Source organism: Gavia stellata, chromosome 23 (genome assembly GCF_030936135.1).
Source record: "Gavia stellata isolate bGavSte3 chromosome 23, bGavSte3.hap2, whole genome shotgun sequence".
In the NCBI taxonomy this organism is placed as follows: Eukaryota; Metazoa; Chordata; class Aves; order Gaviiformes; family Gaviidae; genus Gavia; species Gavia stellata.
This window is the reverse complement of record NC_082616.1, coordinates 1,905,828-1,933,795: the sequence shown is the minus strand read 5'-3', so window position 1 is coordinate 1,933,795 and position 27,968 is coordinate 1,905,828. Positions and strand designations below refer to the sequence as shown.

The window sequence follows — 27,968 nt, the reverse complement described above, 5'->3', positions numbered from 1 at the left end:
CGTTTGGCCTGCCATCTCAAGGGCCTTCTCTCCTATGGCTGAGAGCATTTCCTACACGATCTTTTTCTCTTTCCTTCCCTCCGCTGACAGCAGGACTGGGGGAGCACCTCTGTCCCAGGGTGGGGAACACCAGTGTGGGGTCAAGAGATGGGTGCAAAGCTGCTAACAAGAGGGGGAGGACTGTCAGTACCTGGCTCCACAAGTGGTGGCATGTCCTCCTCTCAACAAAAAGGTTCTCCAGCTTTCTTCAAGAGGAGTTTCAATGTTCACAGAGAAATTAGCTCCATCCTTTCCTACTCTTCCTTGTTTTCCCTTTCCTCTCTCAACACCTACTCTCCGTTTCCCATCTCACCAATGCTCTTAAACAGAAATATATATTTCCACATAGTTCCTCCTGGCTTACATTACTGTGAGAGCAAAACCACTTCTATATTGTCCTCATTCTGCTTGCATGACCTTTGAGATTCCTCATAGTTTCCCCTAAATTATGCAACAAGCAGTGCGCACACCTGCCTCTTCGAATCCTCTGTTAACTCATTGCCTTCTCTGGGGAAATGTCCTTCTGCTAATTCATCTCCTAAGGAAGGTACTAATGAACAAACTTTACAATAAAAACAACGGCACTGCTGCAAGGCTGAGTACAGGTCTCAAGAAGTTTAAAGGTGCAGACCTCATAAAAAGTATTTATTCATGCCACGGTAATTTCTAGGGAATTGGGCTTCGTTGCAGTAAATACTGTGTGAAAATTAGACAACCTGTTCTCTGAAAGCTTCCAGTCCTTCTAGGTACTAGTGTAACAACACTATTGCTAAGCAAGGTTTGTGCATCCTTCACTTCTGCTTAACACTGAATAATTTGTATGTACTGTTTATATAGGTCAAAATGCAATTAATAACATACAACTTGACTTTGCCTACACTTAAAGCATTTATAATTACGTGCAGTACGAACAACTACTATATAGGTCAATTATTTACAGAGCAACCAAATCCATTTATGAAAGCTCAGGTGGCTCTAGGAGTCACGCCACCTTATTCCCAGTTAATTTAATGGGATTTCAAGAAGAAAGAATGGACTAAAGAAAGATATCTGATGACATAAGCGAAATGAGAAAGAAAAAATCTATTTATTAAAGGGGAACAGAAGGAACAGAAAAGGAAAGGATAGAGAGGAGCAGATACAACAAAGGCTGAGGATGATTTAAGTGTTGAGTACCCATCTTCTGAGACTTCTAAGGAAATGTCCTACATCTTGGAGAATTTATCCTGAGCATCTCTTTCACCAAACACGGCTCTGCAGCATTCCTGTTATTTGTTTGCAGATTGCAAAGAAGTTTGAGAGAATGCTATCGGAGGGCTAATTTCTTCCAGAGAAATGAAAAAGAAAAAAAAAAAAAGGCTTAAAAGTAAGACCTGTAGCTATAGCGTCACTAGTATGATGCCATAACAAGACACACAGACACTGCTGTGTCTCCCCATAAGCTTTACCCTCACGTCACATCTAAGTCCATCAATTATTATCATCTCCTACAAAGTTCAATAAAAAAATAAAACTGAAAAGGACATAATATCATGAACAACAGCTACATTTATTGGACAGTGACTGATCCAATCTGTGACAGAAAAGATCAAGCAGTAGAAGGGTTGTTAGCTTTAAATCCTTTTGTAGTACGCTCCAGCGCTCTGCTGCTGAAAATTCAAAAGGCCATCCCACGTACCAAAGGTAGCAAAAATGCAAGGAAAAGACGCTTTAATAAAACTGTCAGATCTTGGGTGATACACTGATGAGGAAAGTGCATGTTTCGAAGAAACGTTGGAATTTTGCCCAGAAATATCCTATAGACAAATGCACATCAGTGTTTCAAATGACTTCTGCTCACCGAGGGCCAGCTCTGTGAGTCACAAAGGTGAGGCTAAAAAGGAAGTAGTCCAAAAAGTAATCAAACTGTTAAATGATAAAACGCAGCCCTTTCAGCAAACTCCTGATAAGCAGCTGGAATTTGTTTTCATTGTCACCATTGTTTTTGAGAGGGACGTGATCTTTGAACTGATAAATGCTTAGATAATTGTGTGAAAAAAATCTGTAATGAATATTCAGCTAATTTATTTTTTTTTCTGTCATTCCTAAAGGCACCCTGTAATCAAGTGTTTCTTCCTTCTCTTTTATTTATTTTTCTAGTTTTATTCTACTCAGAGATTTACAAAGTCTTAGAAAAATCCGATTTTGCTGGCTTATTCGAATGAGGAACATCTAAATTTGATCGGAAATTGTCTAATTAGCAGGTTTTGTATCTGTAATCTTTTCTTTCTAAAGCTTGTTTAGAGACAAGAGGTACTTTTTTTTAAAAAATTCTTTATGACAGCAACTTGAGGAAGCATGAAGAAAGCCACTTACCAGCCTACTGCTATATCTTTATTTCTTACAAGGCCCTCGTTAGTTAGCGATGGATATGTAGCATCTTTACACTTCTTTACTCCAAACAGAAAACACGGGCAAAAACAAGATCTGAAAGTAACAGATGTTTTAGTACATGCAGCACGCCCAACCTCTTAACTGGAAGGCCGCTGTGATTTCTGCAGTTGTTTCCGTCCCCTCCCCAAGTTTCTTTAAAATTGCGTTGAAGTACACAATAACTCGTTTAAACTACAAAAAGACAGTCATTAGGCATAGTCAGAATATATTTTAAATTAGTGAACACCATCTGCCCATACATTCAAATCTGTGTAAGCTGGGACTTGTTCGAGAGCCCTTAGGTTTTCTATTGTTATCTAAATAAGCTGACAATATCTACTGCTTAATCTTCATAGAAATCATACTTTGCTACTCAGGCCCTTTTCTCCTGACAACCATGTTAGACCTACAAAGAGAGGAAGTACAGAGTTCGCAACAAGTTCGTAACTCATTACTTTGCCCCAAGACACTTGCACATTTTTTAAGTCACACCTGTGTAATTAGAAAACCTTGCTGTCTCCCGCGGACGGGAGATCCTGCAAGTCAGTACCAAGTTATCCTGCATTATCAGTCTCAGTTTCCCTGACAGTCTCAGTTTGCGTCTTATTTTTGTTGTAATTTTTTTATTACTATCATTAAATGAGGGGATAATACGAGCAGCGTCTTTTTCTCCTAGCACTATTACTCTCACTTTTTTCATCAACTTTCTCTTTCTAGAGTAAGGTCCCTTTTTCCTGTAAGAGTTTGTGTCACATTGATGAAGGTGGCAGTAAACTCACACGGAGAAGGACAGTTTCACCTGAAATCTTCTGCGTTAGTGAGAATATAGTTGCTGTTATGGGATGCAGAGGTCAATATTTCCAGCGAATACTCCTTTTCCCCTTAAATTCCGGCATGCAGATAGATTGCAGAACAATGGCCAGGAATGACTTAAATCTTTGAATACCAAATGGCACCTTCAGCCAAGAAGTGGGGAAAAAAATACTTTGCCAACTGTTCTTGGGTTTCCCTCACTTCGTATGTCTCAGTTCATGCACGGAGCGGCCTGTGGCCGTGACGCCAAAGGAGAAGGGGGTTATTACCTCTTTAGTAATGGTTAAGGATGAAACTTTACTTCAAGGGCCAAAACTAAGGGCAGTGAGACTGTAATTTGTCAGTGGGAATATATTCTCCCACGAATTGTGCTGTATGTAGTACAGGTGGTTTTCACCTCAAAGGTTAACACACAAGAAAAAGCCTTGCAATTCAGCATGTAATGGTACGCCCCTGCTGCAGCTCTCTGATTTTTACCCCTAGATTAAGGACTAGATCCAGAGTGTTGGCAACTATTCATGCTAGACAACAACATTTTTAGGAAGCCCCTCCTGGTCCAAGAGTGACTCAGGAATCATGTCCCCTCTGTGGGTGTTACAAGCATTGAGCAACCATCGTTGCCTCCAATATCAGCACGAAGAGGACCACCATCACCTTACTCAAAGAACAGTAAGTGTAACATGACAACCTCCAAATAAAAATTAGTCCCAAAAGAGCTTTACCCCAAAACTCATCTACTAGGTGGAAGCCTTAACACACTTCAGATAGGGGCTGTCATCCAGAAGAGTTCCAGTGCTTCTGATCTGGTTTACACGGAGCCACCTCCTATTGACCCTCTCTTTATTCATGTTGCACCAACAGAAGTTACCTTAAAAGCAGACAGATTGGTTTCTTTCATATACCGAGTCAATAGCTTCACTTTTATCAGTGCATGATTGGTCAGTGTTTTATTCATTGCTGTATTCAACAGCACAAGTAAAGTAATAAATTTGCATTGGGAGAGAATTAAAATGTAATGGTAGGTTCATCAGTTCCATCTGTGTTTGTGATCTAAATAATAAAAGAACCTCTTTCTTTCAAAATCCCTTTTGTTACTCCTGTAAGATTCATTTTAGATTAATCTTTTTTTTTTCTCTTTTATTTCCAAAGGACATCCATTACCTTGCGCTAGATAAGGGTGAATTCGCACTAGCTGAAGTGGCAAAGAAAAAGGCTAATGACATTGATGCAGAATCAATAACTACTGGAATTGGTAAGAATTAATGGTGTTTAAAAAGCCCTTTTTGTTTTAATCAATACTTGTCCTGTACAACATCGTGTTATATTTGTAGGGGAGTTGTTTTGATTGCATTGTTTTTCTTTGAAAGTGAGACAGTATTTTTATTCATAACTAAAGAGGGAGGCTTATAAAAATAACACAGCTTTGCCTTTCAGTCCCCACGTGAGGATTGTGTCAATGCAATAGCTGCGAAACAAAAAAGATTTATACTGTGGCTATATAGAAAAGTTCAGGCTGTACAAACTGAACTGAGTACAAGTGGTAAGGGACTGAATCTGAAAATCTTTGATCACGCCAGCGCTAGAGGCCAGGTATGGCAATCTCCCGCACCTCTAAATATTTGCTCGGGCATGCTGTGCCAATAACTGGAGTCACATCGTCAATGCTTTGGCAGCATTCCGATGAAACATTTACCAATGTGAACACAGGCTCATATCCTGGCTTTAAAGTAACAGCTTTGCACGCAGTGGGATTCTTGCAGTTCCATAAGGAATATCGATGCAAAAATCACAGGGTTAGACTAGTAGCTCAAACACTGACAACTTTTCAGGCAGGGGAACTCATAACTCATTCACTTTCTCCTTGTGTTTCCTCTGAATTGTCATGAAGAGATGTATGCAAATACGTAGACCGTTCTGATTTCGGGCCTATAGCACGAACCAAGCAGAAGGGGTCTAAATCTAGGTAGCTGACCTCCAGCGGAGAGAAAATAGACAAGGGAGAAAAAAAGAACACAAAATGTTTGTATAAAATATGCACAGTGCTGTTTTGCTTATTCTACCGCGTCTTTGAATGTTAGAGGAAATCACTGAGCTTTTGTCCTTGTCCCATGCCAAGAATTAGAATATGATGAAGACTCAGAAGGAGTCATAAAACCTCTGAGATCTTGAGTAACATAGGATTCTTTTAGAAATGTACATCTCGGTGTTTACCCAGAGCATGCACGCGAATGCCATTCAAATATCTAGAAATGCAGAGAGGCGGTATGTGCGTTTATGTGGCTATTTCTATATATTGTATAAATCCATGAATTTCAAGGCTATGCAACACAGTATCACCTCCTTCCCCCTGCAGCGGAGCAGAAATCAAGCAGTGCCTGTCCTGAACTCTTTTCTTCAGGGTCTTTCATTTCCAAGCTTAAGTCACTTTAAGCATTTTTTGCACTACAGCTGGGCCTTTGGGCAAGCCCTTTCACCACTAGAATTGCCAAAAACGACATTTGTTTTGGTCATCTGTTACTCGGCACTCTTTAAAGTGTGCAGTTATATCTCCCTTGCTTTTTCTGCTCTTCTTAGGTAGCTGTCCTCTGCACCTAATGTAACTAAGATACCTAAGACTTATCTCTGATCACTATCTATTATTTTACGCTTAATCCAGAAAATCTAAGCCTTAACCTGTGTCTTTGTTTAATTCCTTGCAGACTAACGCTATTACTAGATTTCTCAAGTTAGGCTGGTTTTAAGTTTACTGAGAGCCTTATGGATAGTAGTATAGATACATATGCAAAGAGGGGGATAGGGAAGAAACCTGAGGTGATCACAAATGTCTTACTTGCATATCAGATGTAATACACGTGCTAGTACAGTTCAGTTGTAAATGTGCAGGCACACGGTCTTCCCTCCTTCAGAGCGGTCCTACAGTTACCTCTGTAATGCCCCATAATCATAAATTATTAAAGTCATTTTATATGATAAAGTCTTTAAAGTGTTCTCATTTGCTGAATAATTAACTATCAGAATGATTTAAAATACTTTTCAATGCCCCTGGGACAAACTGTCGCTGAGATTGAGTCTATAAACAGTAATGAATTTGCATCCAGTTAATTTCATATGAAAATAAACAAGAATCTCCCATGAGTTCGTTTCACTGTAGATTGGATCTCATCTTAAACGCATGAAGTCTCAGCCACAGGTTTTGTTTTATTATACTTTATTCCAACGTCTTTTCTTGATGATGTTTTTATTTCATAAACCGTTGTTAGCAAAAAAGGTGTCGTGAGGCATGAACTTAGTGGACCCGGTGAAAACAAAAGATGACCAGTGCTTTATATGTAAATTACTATATTTATCTAACATTTTGAGAGGGGGAGAAAAACTCATGCCAGAGCCAGAAGCTTTAAAATGCAGTTTCAAACAAGTCTCTGTCCCCTAACCATCTCCTAAGCCCAGTCCTCTTCATCTAGTCCCTGCTCTCTCGGGGGGACTCTTTCAGCCACTCAGTTCCCCAGTGGTCACACTTCCCAGATCAACCCCCAAACTTCTTGATGACCCACTTCAGGCTTCTAGAAGGCGGCAGCAACCTAAGCAAACAGAGGCAACAAGGTGCACTATCAGTGCTATTGATCCCGAGTTATACTGAACAACTCCCTAGATAATATCTGACCTCTCTACAGCGTATTTCATATATATATATATATATAAGGGTATAATAATTGGTCCTAGACAGTACAAATGTGAACCGTTCTTGTATATCAACATCTGATGATTTTTCCTGAGCTAGCCCATCCCCAAAACTTAGCTCAACACGACTTGAAAATAACATGAGTCAATGCTCCTGGCTGATTCCCAAGCCCTTGAGAGTGCTCCATCATGCCCCAGAGATACTTAATTTGTCAAGATATTTCTGTGTACAGGGCTCGCTTCAAACATGATATATTTGAAACTCAGACTTTTGGAAAAGTTTCAAGCTCCTACAAATAATGTAGAACGACAGAATAATTTCAGCTTAAATTTATAGATGTCATCCAGCGTTCTATAATCATTGGTAGATTCCTCACATATATTAGATCAAGATTTGTGTCAAGATAAAACTAGAAATAGATTTATTATTTTAAAATTTTCTGAGTTTTAGCTCTTCTCCGTTCCTCATATGATCGTGGTTTGCTATACGCTGTTTTGAAGAAGCCACCCTCGAAGCTAAGAATGTCTGGGTACATGTGGTAAAAACACCTGTAGACCTCCAGAGCACAGTAGTTTGGTGAGAATATTGCTGAGCAAGATGAAGTGTCAAGTCAGCTTGCTGCTGTTCCCTGCTATGGTTTTGGCAGAATCAGATATTTTGTTCAACTGATTAAAATCTTCTAAAGAAAATTATTCTCATAAGATTTTATGTTTGACAGCCTGTGAAAATGCATCTTGAGGCATGAGAAGATTGAAGTAATGGTACCGTACGTCTCAGAGACCGCTTTGGCTGTCTCCTCTTTCCCCGCTCCCATTTGATCAGCAGACCGGTGGCCGGTCTGGTATTGTGGTTTCCTCTGCCAAAGATTTCCTATTGAATTATTTCTGTAGTAGATCTACGGGTTCTTTAGCGAGGTCAGGGAGTTCTCATTTAGCCTTGCCTAAAATGTATGCTGTGCACCTCATTTCACTTGATTAGAACAGAGAGGACTTTCTCCAATATTGACAAATTTGTAGGTTACTAATAAATCCTGTTTATGGGTGTAACCTCACATATACGCTCCTAGAACAATATTGTCCATGGTGGAAGAGTGCGTCTGTTCAGTGCCGTAAACTGTAGGTTGCTAATGTAAAACTTGCGTTGCAAAGAACTGACATGGCACAGCCTGTTAAGAAATGCCAGAACTAATAATGATCACGGAGGTGAAAAACTCAGCCTTTCAGACATCATTGCTCAATGAATATCCAACGAAGAGCATACGTAGTCAGTGTCAGAAAGTTTCCCAAGGCCAACTTCCAACAAATTACATTAGGGCCTGGCAAGATGATTTTAACCTTCAAATCAATAGCTTTCACCCAAAAGGGATTCATGTTGTGACAAGACAGATAACTGCTGCATAGTTGAAAGGCAAATTGGGAAACCTTGTATTTCTACTTAGAATTAAATTCAGAATATTAGTAATACTAATGTTTAGGCAACATTTCTAACAGAGGTATCTTAATAAAAACACTGAGGTTGAGATAATTGCATTGTTCTGAAATGCTAGGTGGGACTGACTAACATTGTGGTGGTTCAGTAATGTCTCGTGAAAGTACTTGAGGTTTTTCCACTTAAAACAGAACTTTAAAACATTTCTGGAAATATTCCATAATGTTTGCAAGTGAGATAGGAAATCTTATCAGTTCTCACAGAAACTGAGGTCTAATTTCCCACACTGTTCGTAAAATGACATTCAAAATGTAGGGGCCTTGAATGTTTCACCTTACTGGCGAGGAACGTCACCAGTTTGAACCTTAAGTAAGTGGAGAATTTATTAATTTCTTCTTAGTTCTGTGATGGTATTTTATATTGAATGGCTTACATGTTCTTTGTGATAATTAATAATGACACATGCTATAGTGTTTTGTCTTCCATACAGTGTGTCTGCGATACCAGTCTGGTCTTGCATACAGTCTGCTCCCTCCAAATCACTTGTCATTTACTGAGATCCTCCCCTATTCCTGACAGTCCTGGCAAGCCTGCTTGCATTTCAAGACCGTGTTTAGAATTGTCCCCCTGTTTTTGTAACCTTCTCTAGCCCTGCATTAGCCTAGTTGATAACGTTTGTTCCTCTTCTGATCCATAATGACTCCTTTCATCTGTCAAGCAAAAGACTTCTTCCTTACCCTCGTGTACCCTCTCTGACGCTGATGACAAAGCCTTCTTCATTTCCTACTCTTCCTTGGCATGCGCATCTTTCGCAGTTGTAAGTTAAATGAGAATCTTAGCCTTTTATTTCATGGCATGATTTTATTTCACTGTGTAACATGTTTAAGGCATGCTTAAAAGGTATGACCCAATACACAGATGAACTGTGATCCGGAAAGACTCAGGGGACACCTGTTTATGCTACAGTTTTTTGAAGCTCTGCTCCCTTCGATGTAAGTGTTAGATTTCCTATTTATTTATTTATTCAGTTTAAGTCAATCAAAACCTCTGGAATCCAGTCCTTTGCTTTTATTTTTCTAATAATGTGACTTCTTCCCCAGAGAGCCAGAAAAACATTTTTAATGAAAAATGGTTTTAAGTATGATTGGCAGTTAACCTATGGCAAGAAACTCATTTCCAAAAGCACTTTTTGAATTTTGTGCCACACAAGATGAGTGTCTTTGAAGATCCACAGTAATTTGAAATGATTTGACTGTGCTCATGTGTACACTCTCTTGAACATATCAAGCCACCCACAGCATTTGATACAGAGCCCACAAAACACAATGAGAAGATTTCCACCATCTTCAGTGGGCTTTGGATGGGGATTTTAGCAAGTAACAAGGTCATGTGTAGACCTGGCATTACCAGAACTCCTGCCCTCTACGAAAAAATGGCAAAGAGCCTGGCCTGGAAGGATGCTCTACTCAACGTAGACTGCTTGAGTCCCCTGGTTTCGAGAGGAGCAGGTGGCACCCAGCGCTCTTGGCGTGGAAGCCTGTTGCAGTGGTAGCTCTGAATTCACGGCCCAGCATACCTGCCTCAGTGGGAGGGTAACAATATGTTCCCGTATAACTCCGTGAATCTGCTGAATCTTCTTCTTTATTCTGATGTTCAGCTTTTCGTTAATTACATTTTTAATTTTCCAGCTACTGGTGAGAATTCTACTCTGTCGAGAGGTTACAGGCACTAATTGCTCCCCTCCTTGTGCTCTTTTTGAGAAGTGGAGTTGCTTGTTTTACTTAAGATCTATAGTAATGCCAAACTATTTTTTGGCTCCACCTCATCTCACCTCTCCGCTTGCTTGTGTCATGATGTCAGTTTTGATCTATACCTTCCCACTGCTAGACAGCTTTGCCTAAAGACATAATCCTCAGTCCCTAATAATTATAAGTACATCAAAGGCTAGCTGGTTTGCTTAGCTGCAGAGGTCTACACAAAGATCTGTGTATCTTCACTTGAAAGAGATTTATAGTTTTGTGTCAAGCTTTAGAATAATCATGCCATTCCATTTTTTTCCCTTCTTTATCGTGACGTATTCTTGCCCCCTACAGAACCTGGTTTAAAAAGCACCACTATATGCCTGAAATGAAGACACTATTCTCCTTAGTGTTTTAGTTTTCATGATGCCCATATTTTGTAATATCGGTCAGCAGTAAAATTATGCCCTATTTAATATGAAAAAGTCTTACCAAGAAGTCATAGATTAACAATTTTTTGCCTTCATTTTAAATGATATGTTGAGTAGAAAAAAAGAAAAATCAGTAACTGGAAGAGCCAGCTTTAGGGAGTTAAATTTTTTGTATCTATACCCATGTACTGTGACTGGTTTATCAACAAAAAAAATTACAGTATTTCCAAATTCTGGAAATGGAAAGGAGTTGTCTGTGTCTGATCTGTATTTATTCTACTAACAATTAGGTTATTGCAAGGTATGTGAGGTCTCTCGTCTCAGGTCTTTTCAGTATATTTCCATCTTAGCCCTATAGCCTCCAGCAAAGTTGCTGCACATAGACAATAGAGAATGGATGACGCTAATTACCAAGTAAGCAACTTATTTTCTGTGGTAACATATCAAGAAGTAAGTTACAGAAGTGAAAACAATTCACAGAGAGATTCCTTGGGTGAGGATGTTACATGATAAAGAATAGCTCAGCACAAAAGATCTCAAAGGGATGCCCATGGCATGGCATGAAAGTAAGGAGAAACAAGTCAGTACTCAAGTATCCATTGACATTATAGCTAGGAATTTAAGTAGGAATTTGACTTCTCGGCACTGGCTCCATAAAGTCAATTTAAATAAAAAGCACACATAGTTAAAATAACTGTTGAAACAAACTATCAAAGAAATTGATGCAGGGAAAGTGTCTTTGCATGGAGACTAAATGAATACCTTTCTGGGAAATAGGTTTTAGCCAAATATAATTTATGCATTAGTCAAACACAAGTTTTTCTGGCTCGGTGTAGCATACCTGGATGAAATTTAATGGCCTCTAATTCACTGTAGGTCAAACTAGATGATTTACACTATATCATTATAGTATAATATTCATATGTGCTGGATTCCAGTCTTGCCTACAGCTCTGTGAAAAAGCCCCTGGTAAATCTCCCATTAGCTTCAAAAGGCCCACATGTAGGCTAAAAGACTGCAGTTAAAAGCCACATAATGTATATTCACACATCTCACAGTATGCACGTGTGCGTGTGTACATAAGTGGGTGTTTTATTTACACATACACAGCCAAAATCTGGCCAGTCATAAAAATAGCTCCAAATCTGAACACAAGCGCTGGATTAATTATTACGTATTTATATTTTGCTTCATGACATCAGCAGCCACAGAATCCGCTGCTGCTTTTTTTTCGGAAGGAACGAGAAGTAATCGCAGCGGGAGGTGCTTTCATAATTGCTGTAGCCGGCTGAGAGCTGCGTATCTGTGTGTTCACGGTGTGTCAGAGGCATGTTTGTCTCACACACCCTAGAGCCATCCTTCAGCCTCTGGTTTTCCGATAGGGAATTCGCCGGTTGCATTTCTCCGCACCGAAAAGAGTTGGCAAACACATATTTGCATGGCAGTCGGTATGTGTTTTGTCCTGTTTGTTCTGCGTAACGTAACGTGATGTGACAGGTTGCAATTCATCACATCGGTGGCATGACAGCAGAGGAGTTGGAGAAGAGGTAGAATGGTGGGCTGACGCGAGGTGTCAATTCAACGTTCGGTTGTAATATTTCAACGCTAAGTCTTTTTATAATGGCCTGCCAAAGAATTATCACCCCATATTCCCTATGCGGGTGAGTTTTAGTAGCGATCAGGTACAGCGTAGTCAACATCAGGAGAAGGCTGTAGATTCCTGTGCTCAGAAGGACCAACTCTTGTAAATAGGAGTATCTTTGCACATCTGGTTTCTGATCAAACAAACAAACAAAAACGTTGAAGGACTATTTATTTATTGCCTTCCCTTTCACTACACTCCCCAGCCACACCACCAGCCCTTAAGTGGAGATAGCGGGGAATTGCCCACGGCAAAATCAGAGGTTGAGGCTGTTTTCCTCCAAAGACACCTGCACAAGAGACTGCTTGACAGTTCACCCCTGAAAAACTCCCACAACAACAGCGAAGGTGTTTGATGACCTGATGTTAGTTCTCGGTGAATGCTTTCAGCCTCCCAAAACCAAGTTCCCTGTTAAAATCCCGTCTCAGGGCTGGTGACATTCTAATCAGGATATCGCTGGTGAAAGCTGTAGGGAAAAGCTCAGCGGGGCCTGAGAGTGAGCTTTGCACCCATCGCTGTTGTCGTCAGTCTTTCACTTTCTAAAGTGCCAGAAGAAGAAAAGAAATGGGCTGTTTAAGAAAAAGCGCTGGTGAAAAACTGATCAACAGTGCCTAATACGAGGCAGTGAGTACATTCAGAATCAATGACTTTTTTCTTCCCTCAACATACTCTCCGTATTTCATTTCAGCTATTTGAAAGATCTTTTCCCTAAATATCCTTCCTGTTGGTTAGTCTGCGCTGAGGCTGCTTTTCACTTTAAATCTCGGTGCCATGAAACGGCTGCAACTCCCGAACTCATGCAGGAACAATATCTGCCCTTCAATAATACTTTTCACAGCATTCAAGATACCAAAAGTCCTGAATTGTGCTAGATTCAAAAAATTCAGTCTTAAAAACAGATTGCGAGGCAGCATTGGTTATCTCTGCAACGTTGATATTATGAAATGGCAAAATATTATAATATGATGATAAGATACCATTAATAATAGCTTACAAGCGTGTATGGTGATCATTATAATTAGTTACTTACTGCAGGTACACTGCAGGTCCCACCTTTTCATCTTTACGGTAACCAAAGATGCAACAGCCGCTTGATTTCTGCCTCCTGCCCTCCCAGCGCAGGACCTGGCGGTGACACCCGCCTTCCCCGGGGGCTCGGGCTCCCCAGCACCCCTATCCCTGCTTCTGCTCTGCCCTCTGGAAGGGCCCAGCTTCCCCCCCTGCTCTTGCCCGTATTTAAAGCGATCCCTTTCAAATGTGTTTGCAAGGCTGGGTTGGATGTCGGCGGGGAGGTTTGCCATGCCTGACTCCACCAGCCCTGTCCGGATGGTGCTCAGGGCTCAGCCCGGGCTTCTCGTAAGGAACCAGTGGCAGGAGTTACAAGGACCTTCTTGCTGTCCTTCACTGGCGATGGCTCTGAGCACAGCTTTGAGTCCTTGCATACCACAAGATCAGTAAAAAGTCAGGGTATAGTTCTCACATAAACTAGATCCCGTGGATTAACCACTTAACTGATGATTTAAATGTTTTCGCTGTAAAGGAAAGTGGAAGACAATATTCTTTCCTGTAGAATTACATTAAAAACCTATGCGTGACTTCTAGTTTTTTCAGAAATATAACACTGTTTCATAACAACGGCTAGCTTATATTTTTTTCCTTGATGTAACCTACCTTCTGCTGCATCATACTATGGTTATTCATATACCTCTGCTAAATTCAGTCATTTCCTTTGCTAATGTTCTTACTGCTGATAATCCCCCCTGGTGATATCCAAAGCCGCCTGAAGGTGAAGAGCAGATTCTGGGGCCGTCCCAGAGACCTTGCAGAATAACCCCAGGACTTGATCTTACGTCAGCTGGAAGCGTTGCCGCTCCCGAACCATCAGGAGCCTTATGTGAGCTCACCCTCCGACTACGCCACGTAACCCGTGGCAGGAGGGATTTGGGACCCGGCCTAAACTTCTCCTGAATCATCGCTTGAAGTTCATTGCTAAATTTCACCACACCTCTGCCTAAATAATACAAACTTTTATTAACCAGATGAAAGATTACGGCGACAATTAATTATTTATTTTACTACATCGGATGCGTTGTGGCCAAAGAAAAACAGCTGCAAAGGGCTCACCTCAGGCCCTTTTTCTTAGCCACCAAATGGCGAGATGTTTAGCTCACAGCCGCGGATACGGAGCCTGTGTGGGCACAGGCTGCTGCAAGGTAAGCCCGGATTGTCCTGCTGACTGCGCTGCTCTTGCCTCTTAGGCAGGTAAGAGAAGAAATCAGGACAACAGCGCTCCACTCTGATCACCGTAATAAACAGAATTTTAACCATAAAACATTCCGGAAAAATTCCTCAAAAATTCCTGAAAGAAGCATGAGCTTTAGTCAATGCCTTATTTTCATATATTATTATCAGCTACACTGTCCCAACCTCTTCCCTTGTGTGTTTGAGAGCTTTGCTGCCCACTCACTGGGATCAGAAACAACACGGCAGGTCAGGGACTGAACGAAATGAGACCTTTCCAGCCGTCACCAACCTGCTGGGTGACTTCAGCCAGCTCCTTTTAGCGTTTCAGTGCTTTTATTTTCCTTTGGGGACTGCGTGAGCTCTCTGTGCCGGGCTGCCCATCCTTGCGGCAGCATCCGAGCTAATTCGGCGCGGCGTCCTCAGTTTCTCCCCGATGGGGTGGCGTTTCCAGCGCTGCCCTCCCAGAGGTTAACCACGCAGTCAGGTGAAGTCCATTTTCTAAGCTCGCTTATTTTCTGTAATTTGAAGGAATTTTTACAACGTAGGGTAAAAACACACCCCTGGAAAATCAGCCGTAATACTCTCGTTCGTATCTGCCATTAGGTGTCAGTGTGACAACGACCATGATAGACCAAGGCGATGGCAGGGTGTGCGGGGATGCCACCCCATCCTGAACGTCTCATTTTCCACTCAGGGAAAATACGATATGCAACTGAGAGGAAGGAGAAGGTTGAAGAAAGCAAGAAACATTTTCTTTCAGGTTTTTCCGTCGCCTAATTGAAGTCATTTACCAACAGATAAGTCTGTTTGCATTTCATTCGGTGTGTCTCAGGTTCCCCGTGCTGCAGTTGTCAAAGAAGTGTAATATTTACCAAAGCAGGACAAGAGCTTCTGCACGCACTGACCTGACACCCTATTTTGGGGCAAAAGAAACAGTCAATACCATTAGTAATTTGCAGTCCGCAGGAGGTAAACTGCTTTGCCCATATGCAAATATTAAATTACTCTCGTAAGTTGATGCCGGACGATGTTGATGCTTGTAGATGGGTCCTGCACAAGCTGGTTAAAATACCGTATTAGAAAAACAACTAAAAGTTCCACTCATTCAGAAGAAAAGGATATGAAAACTTCACAACTAGTTTTAAAGCAGCTTTTTGTGTCTGAAATACGACCTTATTTTGGTGTATCAGTGATGAAGAAATTGTAAAAACATGATGTATATTAAGAAGTTTGCAATTCTTTTCAAACGAAGTTTCAGGCACTTCCCAAAATGAGATGGCAAAGGTAGCACTTTTTTGGTTACATGGGAGTTTTGAAAGTTAGTATAGTTTTAAACTAAAAATCAGTCTGGGGAAAAAAGTATTTTCAGAAGAAAATGAATTTTAAAAATATTCTCCCGTTGCTTCTAGTATTGAGAATACCTCAAGTACTTGTAGGATAGCATTTTTTTGCCTTATGTTTGGAACTGGAAATGTTTCCACCATTAACTTTAATCAGATTTAGAGCAGGTCAACATAATGGCTAAATCAGCTTGGCCTTCACCAGGCTCAGGGAATCTGTTGTGCAATAAGATCATTTGGATTCAGCTTTGCCTTCCTCTTTTCTCCTTTGAGATGGAAGAGATTGTGAGCATCGCTTAAATTTGGTGGGGGTTTTTTTTCTGTTGATAGATTAAATCTTGAGTAGCACCATGCTGCTGTGATAAGCATCAGAGCATGCTGGCTTTTCTTCTAGCTACTTCCAGTTTTCTAGTAACTGCATGACCCAGGAGTGGGTAGTCCTGAGCACGCACTGCACAGCCCGGAGGAGTCCTAGCCGAGGCAAGGATCCTCCAGTACCGTCTCTGCTACAATTCCCCAAGTTGGATAGCTGCAGTTCTCTTTACGAAAGCAAAGACTTCCAAACTTCAGTAGCCCTGCCCCCGCTTCACGTTGGGGGTGGGGAAAGAAAAATCTCATGTGCCAGTTTGACCTTGTCTTTATAATAGATAATTATAGGCATTAGGAGTAGAAAAGATGCCTGATTACATGGCTCCAGTCACCTGCTAATACAAGATTGTGAAGTAATCCTTGACCGTTTTCATATTAAGAGTTGCCACGATGATGTTCTACTCCTTATGCTACTCAGCTTGCCTAGAAAGCTGTCTCCTATACTTTAGTTTACTTGCATCCTAACTCTTTCGCTTTGTACTGCCTTAAACAGCAGTGATTAAACCTTTCTTTATATGGGTACTGGTTGGGGCTTGAAGGTTCCTGCTATCCTACACATCCATTTTGACTTCAGAAATATAAATTGAAGAGCTCCTTATTACAGAATGACAGAATCACAGAATCATTAAGGTTGGAAAAGACCTGTAAGATCGTCAAGTCCAACCACCAACCCAACCCCACCATGCCCACTAAACCATGTCCCGCAGTGCCACGTCTACACATTCCTTGAACACCTCCAGTGATGGTGACTCCACCACCTCCCTGGGCAGCCTCTTCCAATGCTTCACCACTCTCAGTAAAGAAATTTTTCCTAATATCCAGCCTGAACCTCCCCTGGCACAACTTGTGGCCATTTCTTCTTGTCCTGTCACTTGTCACTTGGGAGAAGAGACCAATACCCACCTCACCACAACCCCCTTTTAGGCAATTGTAGAGCGCTGCTGCTTCTTCTTCTTCTTCTTCTTCTTCTTCTTCTTCTTCTTCTTATTATTATTATTATTATTATTATTATTATTATTATTATTATTATTATTATTATTGTAGAGATTATTCTCACATGTGGTTTCAGACCAGGTTCTTCTTCTTGTTTGTGGTACGATGGGAGCAGGTGAAAATGCCGGCTGGGCTAGCAGTTCGAGAAGCCCCCAGCACCAGCCGTTGTAGCTGGCTGTACCCCCTGCTCCGTCGGGGCCCCAGGGTGGATGTAAGTAGAGGCTCCGGGGCCAGGCACAACCTGCTCACATGGCATTCCCACCCAGGGTTAATTTAGGTGAGTCCAAAGCTGATTTTGCTGATTTTGAAGCAAAATCACTGGTAAAATAGACCTGAGAGCAGCAGAGAGCTGTAAGCCTGCTTTAAACTGAGCACCATTCTTGTAGAGTGACGCTTCAAGCCACTCTTCACAGATGAGAAAGGGTCGTGGTGAGTTTCCCTCTGACTGATCCCTTCTCCCTGCAATGGGCTGAGTTCCCACCTGCAGCCAAAACCGGTCCAAAAATGTCCCACAAAACATGAAGTGCAAGGAAGAGTTTCCACCCAAAGTCAGAGAAGCGGCAGAGGGAGCGGAGTCAGGTCGTAAGGAAGGACTACAAGGACGCAGTAATAACCAGGTAGATAGTAAACATCTCTGGGCGACGCACGCCTGTGTGACAAGGACTGGTGGTGGCATGTAAAGAAAGAAAAAGACCGCTGCGGCGATGCAGGAATGCGGAAGGATGCTTTGTAAGGGCAAACCTTCCCTATTGAACATTAATTGCTTTCTGTGGATACAAAATACACTTTAAGTGATGAAAGGAGTGGCTGACAAGCAACACTGTATGCAACAGATATCAGAGAATGCAGTCTAGGTTAATTACCTGCTCTTAAAAAAAAATAACGTTTTTTACTGAAAAGGTGAGCATCTGTCTGAGACAGAATCTTATCTCCAAACTCCTGTTGTCTACTTCAATGAGAAGAGGAGCGAGAAAGGGGATGAAACGGGGTGGTGAGGGGACTCCAGCGGGAGCCACGGTGATTTTTTTTTCCCTGGCATCAGGCGTCAGCTCTTAGCATCGCTTCCCATGGACTTTCCTCCCGGTTACCTTCAGAAGCAGAAGCACCACCAGGAGCTGCCCACAGCTCCGGGGCTCTGAGCTTCCCCAGCGGCATCCGCAGCCGCTGCTCCTGCTGACGGAGTTTATTTAAATAGGTAGGGAGAAAGTATTTGTGTTTGCAGAAGGCAGCGTACGGTGTAAAATACCTCCGTGAGGTTTTTTTTTAAAAAAAACCCACTCTGGTATTCATGCCACTCTGTGGTTGAGGGGTACTGGTCAGATGAAGATCTTCCCAGGGAGTGGAAGGAACAGCCTGGGAATGAAAAACCCGCTGTTTCTACAAGGTTGTCTTTCCCCTTTGAAAGGGCATACGAAGCGTAGTGCGTCCCCTTCCCAAAGCTTTACGTTTTCCCTCTAAATTAGTCTCTTCTAATGGGAAGGGGTGGGAAGGAAAATGTCAACCCATCGGTCGGGGTTTTCACATGCTGGTACGGTCACATCGCCTTTTCAAGGCCTTTGGGCACCCCAACCACAGAATGTGCTGGTGGTTATCAGCAAGTCTGTGCAGCAAAGCGCTGGAGCGGGTGAGTGATGGGCCGTAAATGCCTATCATCAGGGAGGACCTGCCCTTATCTCTGCTTCAGTGGCTTCATTAGCCACACCTTTCTTGTAAATTGTGAAGTGTCAGTCAGGGTGCTCCGGAGATGGTTAAAAGACGACGTGCTCTAATACCCCAACTTCTTTTATGTCCTGGTGCCTTGAGGTGCATTTAGAAAACGCGTTCAAGTTTTATCTCATATAGTAGGATTTAGCCAAGAGACATTGAACAGAGCACCGTCTAAGTGTCAATAAGAGAGCTTAGCAACAGTATGAATATTATGTGTATATATTTACGTGCATGTGTGTGCAAAAAGACACAACTTGCATCTATACACATCACAATAAAGCTGTATAATTTGTAGGTTTGAAATCACATGTCGGTACCTACTGTGTGGCATGTTTTCTATGCATGGCACCGGTGTTGCTAATTTTCTATGCAGATACACGCACACACACAGACCCCATAAAAACTTGGCCCTCATTTTATGAAAACTTATCCAAGAAATTCCCAACTTAGTATCCTAAGTCTTACAGCACAAAAAGTAATACAGAAAGTCAGTATTTTTAAAGGGACTGAAAAAACCTATAAGCATTTTCCATTTTGGTACATGGAAAGCTAGCTCCTGTTAAACTCTGCAGGTATTCAGCTCATTGATAACGGAGTAAATTTAGTCTATACCACTTTCCAGCATGGGTAACATTTTTTTTCCTTGAAACCCACAGCACATTAGTCTGGCAGGGACCAGAAAGCAATACGGCTTTGTAATTTGGGCTTTATTTACATATAGTATTCCCGTTTCCCCATTATTTGGATTAGGCAACTAACTGGTCCCAAGATTTTCTTCATTAAAAGAAAAAGAAAAAACCCTCTTTTTAATAAGTGTGTGCTTCACACTTTCAAACTTCAACAGCATAGAATTTTTCACTTGCTCAGAAAGCTGATTTAATTTGCTGCTAGGTTAAATGTTAAAGGTTTCAGTCTTATGACCATGAATTCTCGAATTAAATTCAGTGCATTGCTGAAATTTCTAGCTGCCGTGCATTTAGCCTAATTGCTTTGGTAAGTTGGATGCTTAGTAACTACTACTCTTCTGAATTTTAGCCTTTAAAGGTGAGCAATGAAGTAAGCCCGAGGGGCACAGGTGGGCTAGCCTGCTCTTTGGGATTCACCTGTGGGGTCTTTGGATATCTCTTCCAGTCTGACCGCATCCTCAGACCATGTCTGACGAGGCTGTTCTGCTGACAAGGGAGAGCATTTAAACACCTGTAGGTTTTAGCTATTTAAGCCCAAATAGGTTTTGAAGCAACAAGAAAGGCTGGGCAAAATGGTTCAGATTTCAGTCAGTTGTCAGCTAAATGTGTGCACTGGGCCTTTAAGTATTTGGCCAGACACATCTTGATCGCTTCGCTTTTGTTTTCGCCCTTGGAAAGTCAGCTGGATAATACCCTGTAGCCAAAGTCTACTCTGTGATGCTGTAAGCGGGCTGGGCTGGGGGGGTGAGAGGGAGCATTTAACAAAAAACAGAGTTATATTTACGTATTTCCCGATTTTTGTGAGCCAAGCTCTTTGCAGTCATTTTCAGCTTCCTTGCAACGTTACGTATAAAAAACATCGGGACTTAAAATGAGCCCACTGATGCAATCTTTAAGGTGGGCTCTTCTCCGTGGGGACGCACCGCAATGCAAACATGGGGGTGATGGAAGCGATAGAGGAAACTTCCACCAACTGCACCCGGCGGGGGCAAGCCCCGAGTGCCTAGTTTTTTCCTCTTTGTTTACAGCATTTTTAAGGCTTTGAGTTCTCACGCAACATCTGTGTCATTAAATGGCTGATGCCTCTTTGCACACGTCGTTGTGATGGCCTGTGGCAACCTGAATTAATTGTTTCGGTAGTTGATGGTGGTTACTAGCCGTAATTATTATAATTTGCATTTATAAAAACATCTTTCATCTAAGGATCTCAAAATGCTTTTGCGCACATTTAATTAAGCTTCACAACATCCTGTGAGGTAAGTGTCGAGAGTGTTGTTATATCCTTTTTTACACAGGTTTCTCCAAGAAAACAAGGTCAGTCTCTAACGTGACCGGTATTTGGTTCACATCACACTTGCACAGGACGGAGCAACTAGCACAGCTGCAGGAATTAGGGGTGCTGATCTAGGTCACTTTGCATCTCCCACATAGCTCTTGCTGCTGCCACGCTGTGTGGACACATGCACTAAGCCACCACAAACACAGTCAGAGCAACCTCAGCCCAGATTTCCAGTCTGAGACGGCCCTTTCTTTCCCAGGAGCACTCCAGCAGTGAAAAAAGCTTGGGAAGAAAAACAGATAAGCACCCTACGTATTGCACAAGATGACATAACCCATCCTGCAAAGATCTGTTCTTTCTATAATTTTCTACCTTAACATTTAAGCCTCTCTTTGCAATCTGCGCACAGCCAATCTACTTCAGCCAAAGCCAAGAAACTAGCTGCAAGCAACGTAAAGTTACCCTTTATCAGTCGCTCGCTTGTCCTAGAAGAGGCTGCGCGCGCTTCATCTCCAGCCCCTACCAGTTGGGTCTAAGCCGTAGACTCAACCTTAGGGGCAATCAACACTTCTGAGATCTACTAAACCCTAGATTACCGCTTGACTGTGGTATTTAAAAGTGAGGACCAACTCAAGCAAGATAGACTTGGCACTTGAGGGGAGAACAGGAGGAGACAGTTTTCCAAAGCCCATTTCTTTTTCAGCCATATGACTATCTTGTTTAAATTGAACCTGACTCTCTGTAGGCTCTGTTGATCGCTATATTAGCCCTGAGGAAGATAGGTCTAAGTAAGTGCTTGCAAATTGAGTAAGAAGTCCTGGGCCATACCTTCACGAGCTCTTTACCATCCCCATCAATTTATAAGGGCTTGTTTACATGTGGCAATGACCAGATTAGCAATTTTGAAAGAACTTTGCCTGTGGATGCACTTACTCCAAAATAAAAGCCACTTTGCTTTTCTAAATTAAGTGGACTTACAGGTAGGGAATGATTATTCTGAATAACATGAGAAAGAAAGAAATTTCATTCCTAAGTAGACCATTCAGCGGGAATATTCTGAAACGAGCTGTCTGGCTAATTTCTTGTGTTGATGCTTTTTAAGCCACTGATGTAGTCACACAGTCATCAACAACCAGTTTTGTTTTCAGTGCATCCTTCTCCCGGCGAGAGTGTGCTGATGCAAAGTGAGGGGCAGGTTGTCTTTGGCAAAGGTCTTACAGACTTCTCTGTCTTTACCTGACGTTATTGCTGCTTAACCTAACAGCACGAAATCATTCCTGAAAACATTCCTGCTTTTTCTAACACCGGAAAGCACTGCTGGAACACAAATGGAAGAGACTTCAATGTGTCTCACTCCACTCGTAGGAGATGCCAGTAGCAGCAGAGGCTTTGTCCTGCGTTCTTTGGAGGAGCACCCCAGTGAATCCCAGGGAAAGTTGGTCCCGCTCCCCAACTTAAGCATGTCTGGAGCACCCTTCAGGGACGTTCATCCCTGATTCTTTTCAGTTCCCCAGAGTCAATGTACAGGATTTGTTCTGGTCCCACGTTCCTCTTGTGGGGGAAGGAACGCCTGGCAGCCGGAAGAGGAGGTCTGGCACAAGAACGTAGGTCATTTCATTTTACCTGGTGCCGTCTACTTCACTTTCAGCAGAAAGAGAGGACAGTCATTGGGCTAAGCCTGCGTTTTTACTGAAGCTTTCTTCTGCTGTTCCTCTCTTCCAAATTTGTTCATGTCTACTGCTGCAAGGAAAAAAAATGTGGTAGCGACCTGGGGCTTGGGAGAATACGGTGCCATGGGAATGACAGCATCAGGCCCACAGAGGGTTTTTTTCTTGCGGCTACCAGAAGACCTTCAATAACTTCAAATCAGTAATTTTGGGGTCTGTTTCTTTTTTTTGGAAGGGGGGGGGGGGGCGGTAAAAATTCTGCTCGTGTTATCTCATATTGCAGAAATCGACTTGATGGGTACTATATTCTACTTTTTGGATCTCAATCACTCCCAAAGATTCAAGATGAACTCTGCCTGCCCAGGCACCAGAGTCAGTGCCCCAGGGAATTTCTTCATATCTAAGGGATATGCAGGATGTGTACTCGCATGCCCTTGCTGCCTCTCGGCTCCGGCTGTGCATGCAGTTTTGCTTTAGGAACCTGTACCTCCAGTATTGCAGTATCTTTTTCAGTCTCTGTCATCAAGAGTTTAAATACAGTTCAGATCAGTGTTAGTGGCCCCGCTCCAAATGAGGGGAATTGCTGCAATTCGTTATCTTGACAAATTAACTGGTCTGAGGCAATTCCTTTTTGAGAGAGACACAATTAGCTAGCTCTTGAACTCTAGCCTTGCTCCAGCGCTATGGCGTAGTTATGCACCTGCTCAAAAAGTGTTGATACTACGACTAAGACTTTCCCCCCGTAAATGTAATTCCTGCAGTAAGAGCCTTAGCGTTGCGCAGCCGTGCCTTGCTGTCCTCGTGCCGCTCTCGTACCCCACTGTAGCGTGGGATAACGATGCAGACCTCGTTTGTAAAGGACTCTGACCTCAGCTGATTAAAAAAAAGGCTGTCTGAAGACTAAGGTGGTCTCATTGTATAGCTTCTAGGGGAGGGTCGGTGCTGGAAACGCGGGGTCCTTGTCACAAAACCACCAGAAGGGACTGGCCTGGAGAGGGTTATATCAGAGAGACACATCACCAGTTGTCCCAACCTCTGTTTTGAGTACAGCTTTCTGGTCCAGTGGAAAAAGGTGGCTTTCCTACCCCCAAGCCACTGCATAGAAAAGAGTAGCCTGTGCAGACCCGAAACAGAGATTTTTCTTTGGAAAAGGAAGCATCCTTCTAATGGTGTTTTCTCCCTGGGATTTAGGCAGGAGTTTCTTGTTGCAATCCCTCAGTCCTTGTATACCTGGTGAAAACTGGGTTGCCATCAGGTACAGTACCCGCCTCCTGACGTGGACGGGAGCTGATGCTCCAGGGAAGGCAGAGTGACCTCCAGCCTTGCCCTGGTTTCCTTCACCTCCTGGCCTGGAGGAGCAGCTCCCTTCTGCCTCTTGCTACCAAGCAATGAAAATACATCCACAGCTACACATTGTTCTTCCAACCCAACATGGGCAGATGCCCTTCTCATCCATTTCCCTGTGGAAAGCAACTCCTTCTGCCTCTCAGCCATAGCTCACCCGTGGGCATCGTCTTCCCTTGAACAAGAGCTCCCAGGTGCTAAAAGACACGCGTCAACCATTCACCCGAACCATTCCCTTTTGGAAACTCTGGGATAAAGCTGTCCTGCAGAAGTCTTGTGTTTGCCTAGAGCCTCTTTGTATGGACTTGGTGGCTGGGAGTTTCCTTGAGCTTCTCTTTGAACTCCAAGCCTTCAGCATCCAAAACATTTAACCCTCAATTTCTTTTCTGCTTTATCAGTTTGGCCAGCTTCCAGCTGGCATTTATTTGCAGGCTTCCATTCTGCATCTCGTGTTTGCAGATGTATTTCTCTTTCAATTAACCCCCTGAAATGGTTTTCTTCTCCCCTGAGCCTACCTGCCTCCCGTCTGGCCAGCACATCTCCCTGCTCTGGATGCCTGGAGGGTGGAAGCCGGGAGCGGAGACGCTGGGTCCTTGGGCTGGAAGTGCCAAGCAGAGGGTGTGCCTCATACATGGGCGTCACGAAGAGCAGCTGAAGGAGCACGCAAGTTCGGGAGCGCCTGCTTTGCCCGTTGTGTGTTGGGGCTTGCCTCTGTGGAGTCTCTAGAGCATCACTTAAGAATAATCAGGTCTTCCCTGAATGCTTTCGCTGAGATGCTCTGGAGCACGCACCCACATTTCCACTGCTGCAACCTTCACCCTGAACGATGGGAACGTCTCTGCTCACCAGCAGCTTTTGCCCAACTTGCCTTTAGAACAGGTATTTCTAGATAGTCACTTAAAATGAAAAAAAGAAAAAAAAAGACCTGGTCTAAAGTACCACTTCCCTCCTGTGCCTGCTGTAATTACTGAGCAATAGCAGCCTTGGGTTGCTCATCTTACGTCCTGGCACTCCGTCTTGTTAACATGCATCGGCAGCCGAGAGGAGAGCCTCTTGCCCGCTGCCAAGATTACGAGGCAAACTTCACATGGTTTGGGAAACCCGATAAAATCTCAAGGTGCAAGATCTCTATTGCTGGGACACTAGTCAAGCCTTTGAAGTGAAAGGGCCTGGAATTGAAGGAAATTCTTGGTTATTCACTCTCTTTCAGCTGGCGACCCATCACAGCTTGGTACTACCGCACCTGGATCACCCCGTAAGACACACCTTTTTTTTTTTTAAATTAAATAATATTGGCACTGCTAGGGTAGTTCCTGAGGAACCTGATTACTTAGGCTCCAGGGAGATATAAAAAGAACTATTCAGCCTGTATAGTGGTTAACTTAATTTTGTGTGTGATGCTAGCGGAGCAAATGAGGAGCAGAGATTGAAATCTCAGCCGGAGCTAGTAAAGACTTGGCATTTCCATTTGCAGAACGTTTTAAAGCCAGGTTTCACTGCAAACTGCAGAAGACTGCTAAGTGAAATATAACTGTCTACACTACAAAAAAAAAAAAAAAAAAAAGGAGTTGTTTATAAATGTTAACTACTTCTTTAGTTTTATCATGTAACTTTGGTTTTAATTCTTAAATTTCCTGGCACAGCCCCTGAAACAGTTTTGCTGCTGCTAATACGCCTAATATCCGACTAGTGAAATAATGACATGTTACGCTACCTTTAAGGGTTGCTTCTACTTAGTAGTGATTGAAGTACCTTATCTTCTCAGGCATCAAATTGTTAAATTGCAACACAGACGGGAGAGATTCTGATTTAATGTACCTTTTCCAGCTCTCTCAGCAGTAACAGCTCCACTCAATGAGTTTTAAAAGTAGTATAAAAACAATATTTTGCCAATTTGTATTTGTCAGATGAAAAAATGTCAGCACCGGGAATTAACAAAACAACACAAAAATATTCTAAAAATAGGAAGCCGTGGAAAACTCGACCAAAAGAAGCAGATAAGTTTAAAGTTACATTTTTCCACATGCACAAAAAAAGCTGTGTGGTTTCTCTGCAGGAATTTGTTAAAACTAAACAATTTTATTAGAATCTGTTTATTCAGAAAGGCGGTTTTAGGAAAACAATTGTAGCCAGAAAAAAGAGCTGACCACGCTCAAGTCAGCAATGGAAGTTCCCACTAATTTTGATACCAAAAGAATTTTACCCAGTGGCTTTAGAAATACCTTCATGTAGTTTGAGAAAACCTGGGGTAGAGTTTAGGTGGAGCGACTTGATACTGCATGAGATCATGCTCAATCTCATGCCACCTGCAGCAGTTATTTGCCTTAAAAAAAAAACCAAATCAAAAAACCCCCCAAAACTCACAAAAGTATGAGAGCTTGATTTCAGCAGGTCAAAATAAAAAATTAAAAAGAAAAGAAGGTAATGCGTAATAAAAGGAGATATGAACTTATTCACAGGGAAATAGCTATTCAGGTAAAAAACCGAATTTGTTTAAATGCCTAAAAAAAAAAGTGTGATTGTTTGGGTTGTTACTAAACTATACTGTTCTACAGCACTCACTTTGCTTAACCGTTTGCCTTTCTTCAGACCCTTCATTTGTCTCTTTCAGAAAAACTCTACTATTTACTTCTTTTTTTCAAAAAAGAGCAGTATGTCTGAAGTCTGTGTGGTTCACTGGGAGTTCATTGGGATATATTTGCAACTCCTGAAGCAAAAACCTGATATTTTATCTTTAGCAGGAGTTACATTTTTTGAACTTATTGAATTTTTCAAAGATCAGCATGAAGAGTTCTGATTAAATGCTTGCTTCAGCGTTTTAAAGGCTTCTTGTGTCCCTGTGCCTAAGGAGGTCGTACATTACGATTGCTCTGTAAACATCAGATTGTACAGAATTGGCTCTGCGTACCATGCCGGGCACACAAAGAAGTCGTCAAATGGCTTATCTCTCGCTTATCAACTAGTTTATTTTTCATGCCCAAAAATGCCTATATTTTTACAAGAGCAGCTGCTACTTTGTAAATAATTTAATGGCTTCTGTTAAGTAGAGCTGTCAATTTTGCAAACAATATTAAGAGAAGATTTTCATTTTGCCATGGGATTGCACATTTTAAAATGCATTTTTATCCCTGAAAGTCCGGTGGAGGATACTGGAGGATGGAAACAGCTTCTGATTTGCAGACACAGATCCAAAAGAGAATAGATACAGTTAAATAATGACACATATATGAGCAGGGAAGGCGTGAGATCTCATCACCTGCATACGGCGTTCAGAGAGCATCCTGCTCATTAAAGCGTAGGAAAACTTCTGGTGGACTTGTAAAAAAATGTATTTGGCTATATTTCAGACAGGCTCTAGATGTAGCAAGAGCAGCTATGAGCAAATTTTGGAAATGCAGAATGTGCGTTGTGTGGTTACGTGTGTACAACGTTATCCTAATATTGATCATGACAAATGGGATTTTGTAGATAAAGATTTTTAGCACAATATAATTCATATTATTGCATCTGATAAATGACTTCAATGATGAAACAACAATGTTAGCCGCGATACCAACTCTCAAGTTTTTAAAATTCAAATTCAGATGCAAAGCCCCAGATCCTAACATGATAAGCAAATACTAGGTTAGAATTAAAACCAGCAAGAGTTTATTTTGCAATAAGCCAAAGGAAGATCCCAGATTACCTGAACACGAAATCTCAGGTGCAACTTGTGAGACCTCCAATGCTAGCACAAAGTCAAGTCTTTATCGAGCACCAAACCCCAGCCAGAGCCCTCACCTAGATGTGAGGACCACCACCCTCTCCCAGCTCTATGGCGTTGTTGCCAAAATCCTTCCCTTTTTAATTAAATGTGGGATGTGTTGCCTCTGGTTTGGGAAGGGCTGTGTTGTTTAAACAGTGTTCCTTGCGCATTTGTTTTTCCTGCTGCAGCACTTCTCACAGGGAACACAGTCCAATGTCCCACAACAAAAATGTTTATTTCTTTACTCTAGAGCTCATATCTGATGGTTTTGTGGCTTTGAACCACTCCTGGCATCTGATCCTATCTAACGTTCTACTGCAACACTGCAGCTGCATACCCGGACTAGAATAGGTTCAATCCTCGTAACTTGAGGTCAGTTTCAGATATTTAATTTAGATATGAAAGCGCAAA

The 27,968-nt window shown here is 42.2% G+C and overlaps 1 protein-coding gene across 1 annotated transcript in view; it reads left to right on the top strand.

Moving 5' to 3' along the window:
* The window catches only part of WDPCP (WD repeat containing planar cell polarity effector), a 107,781-nt gene that overhangs the window by 60,985 nt on the left and 18,828 nt on the right, over positions 1–27,968 (top strand). Inside the window, exon 13 of the mRNA XM_059828600.1 lies at positions 4,414–4,516. Coding sequence (XP_059684583.1) covers positions 4,414–4,516 — 103 coding nt within the window. The remainder of the gene's footprint in view (positions 1–4,413; positions 4,517–27,968) is intronic.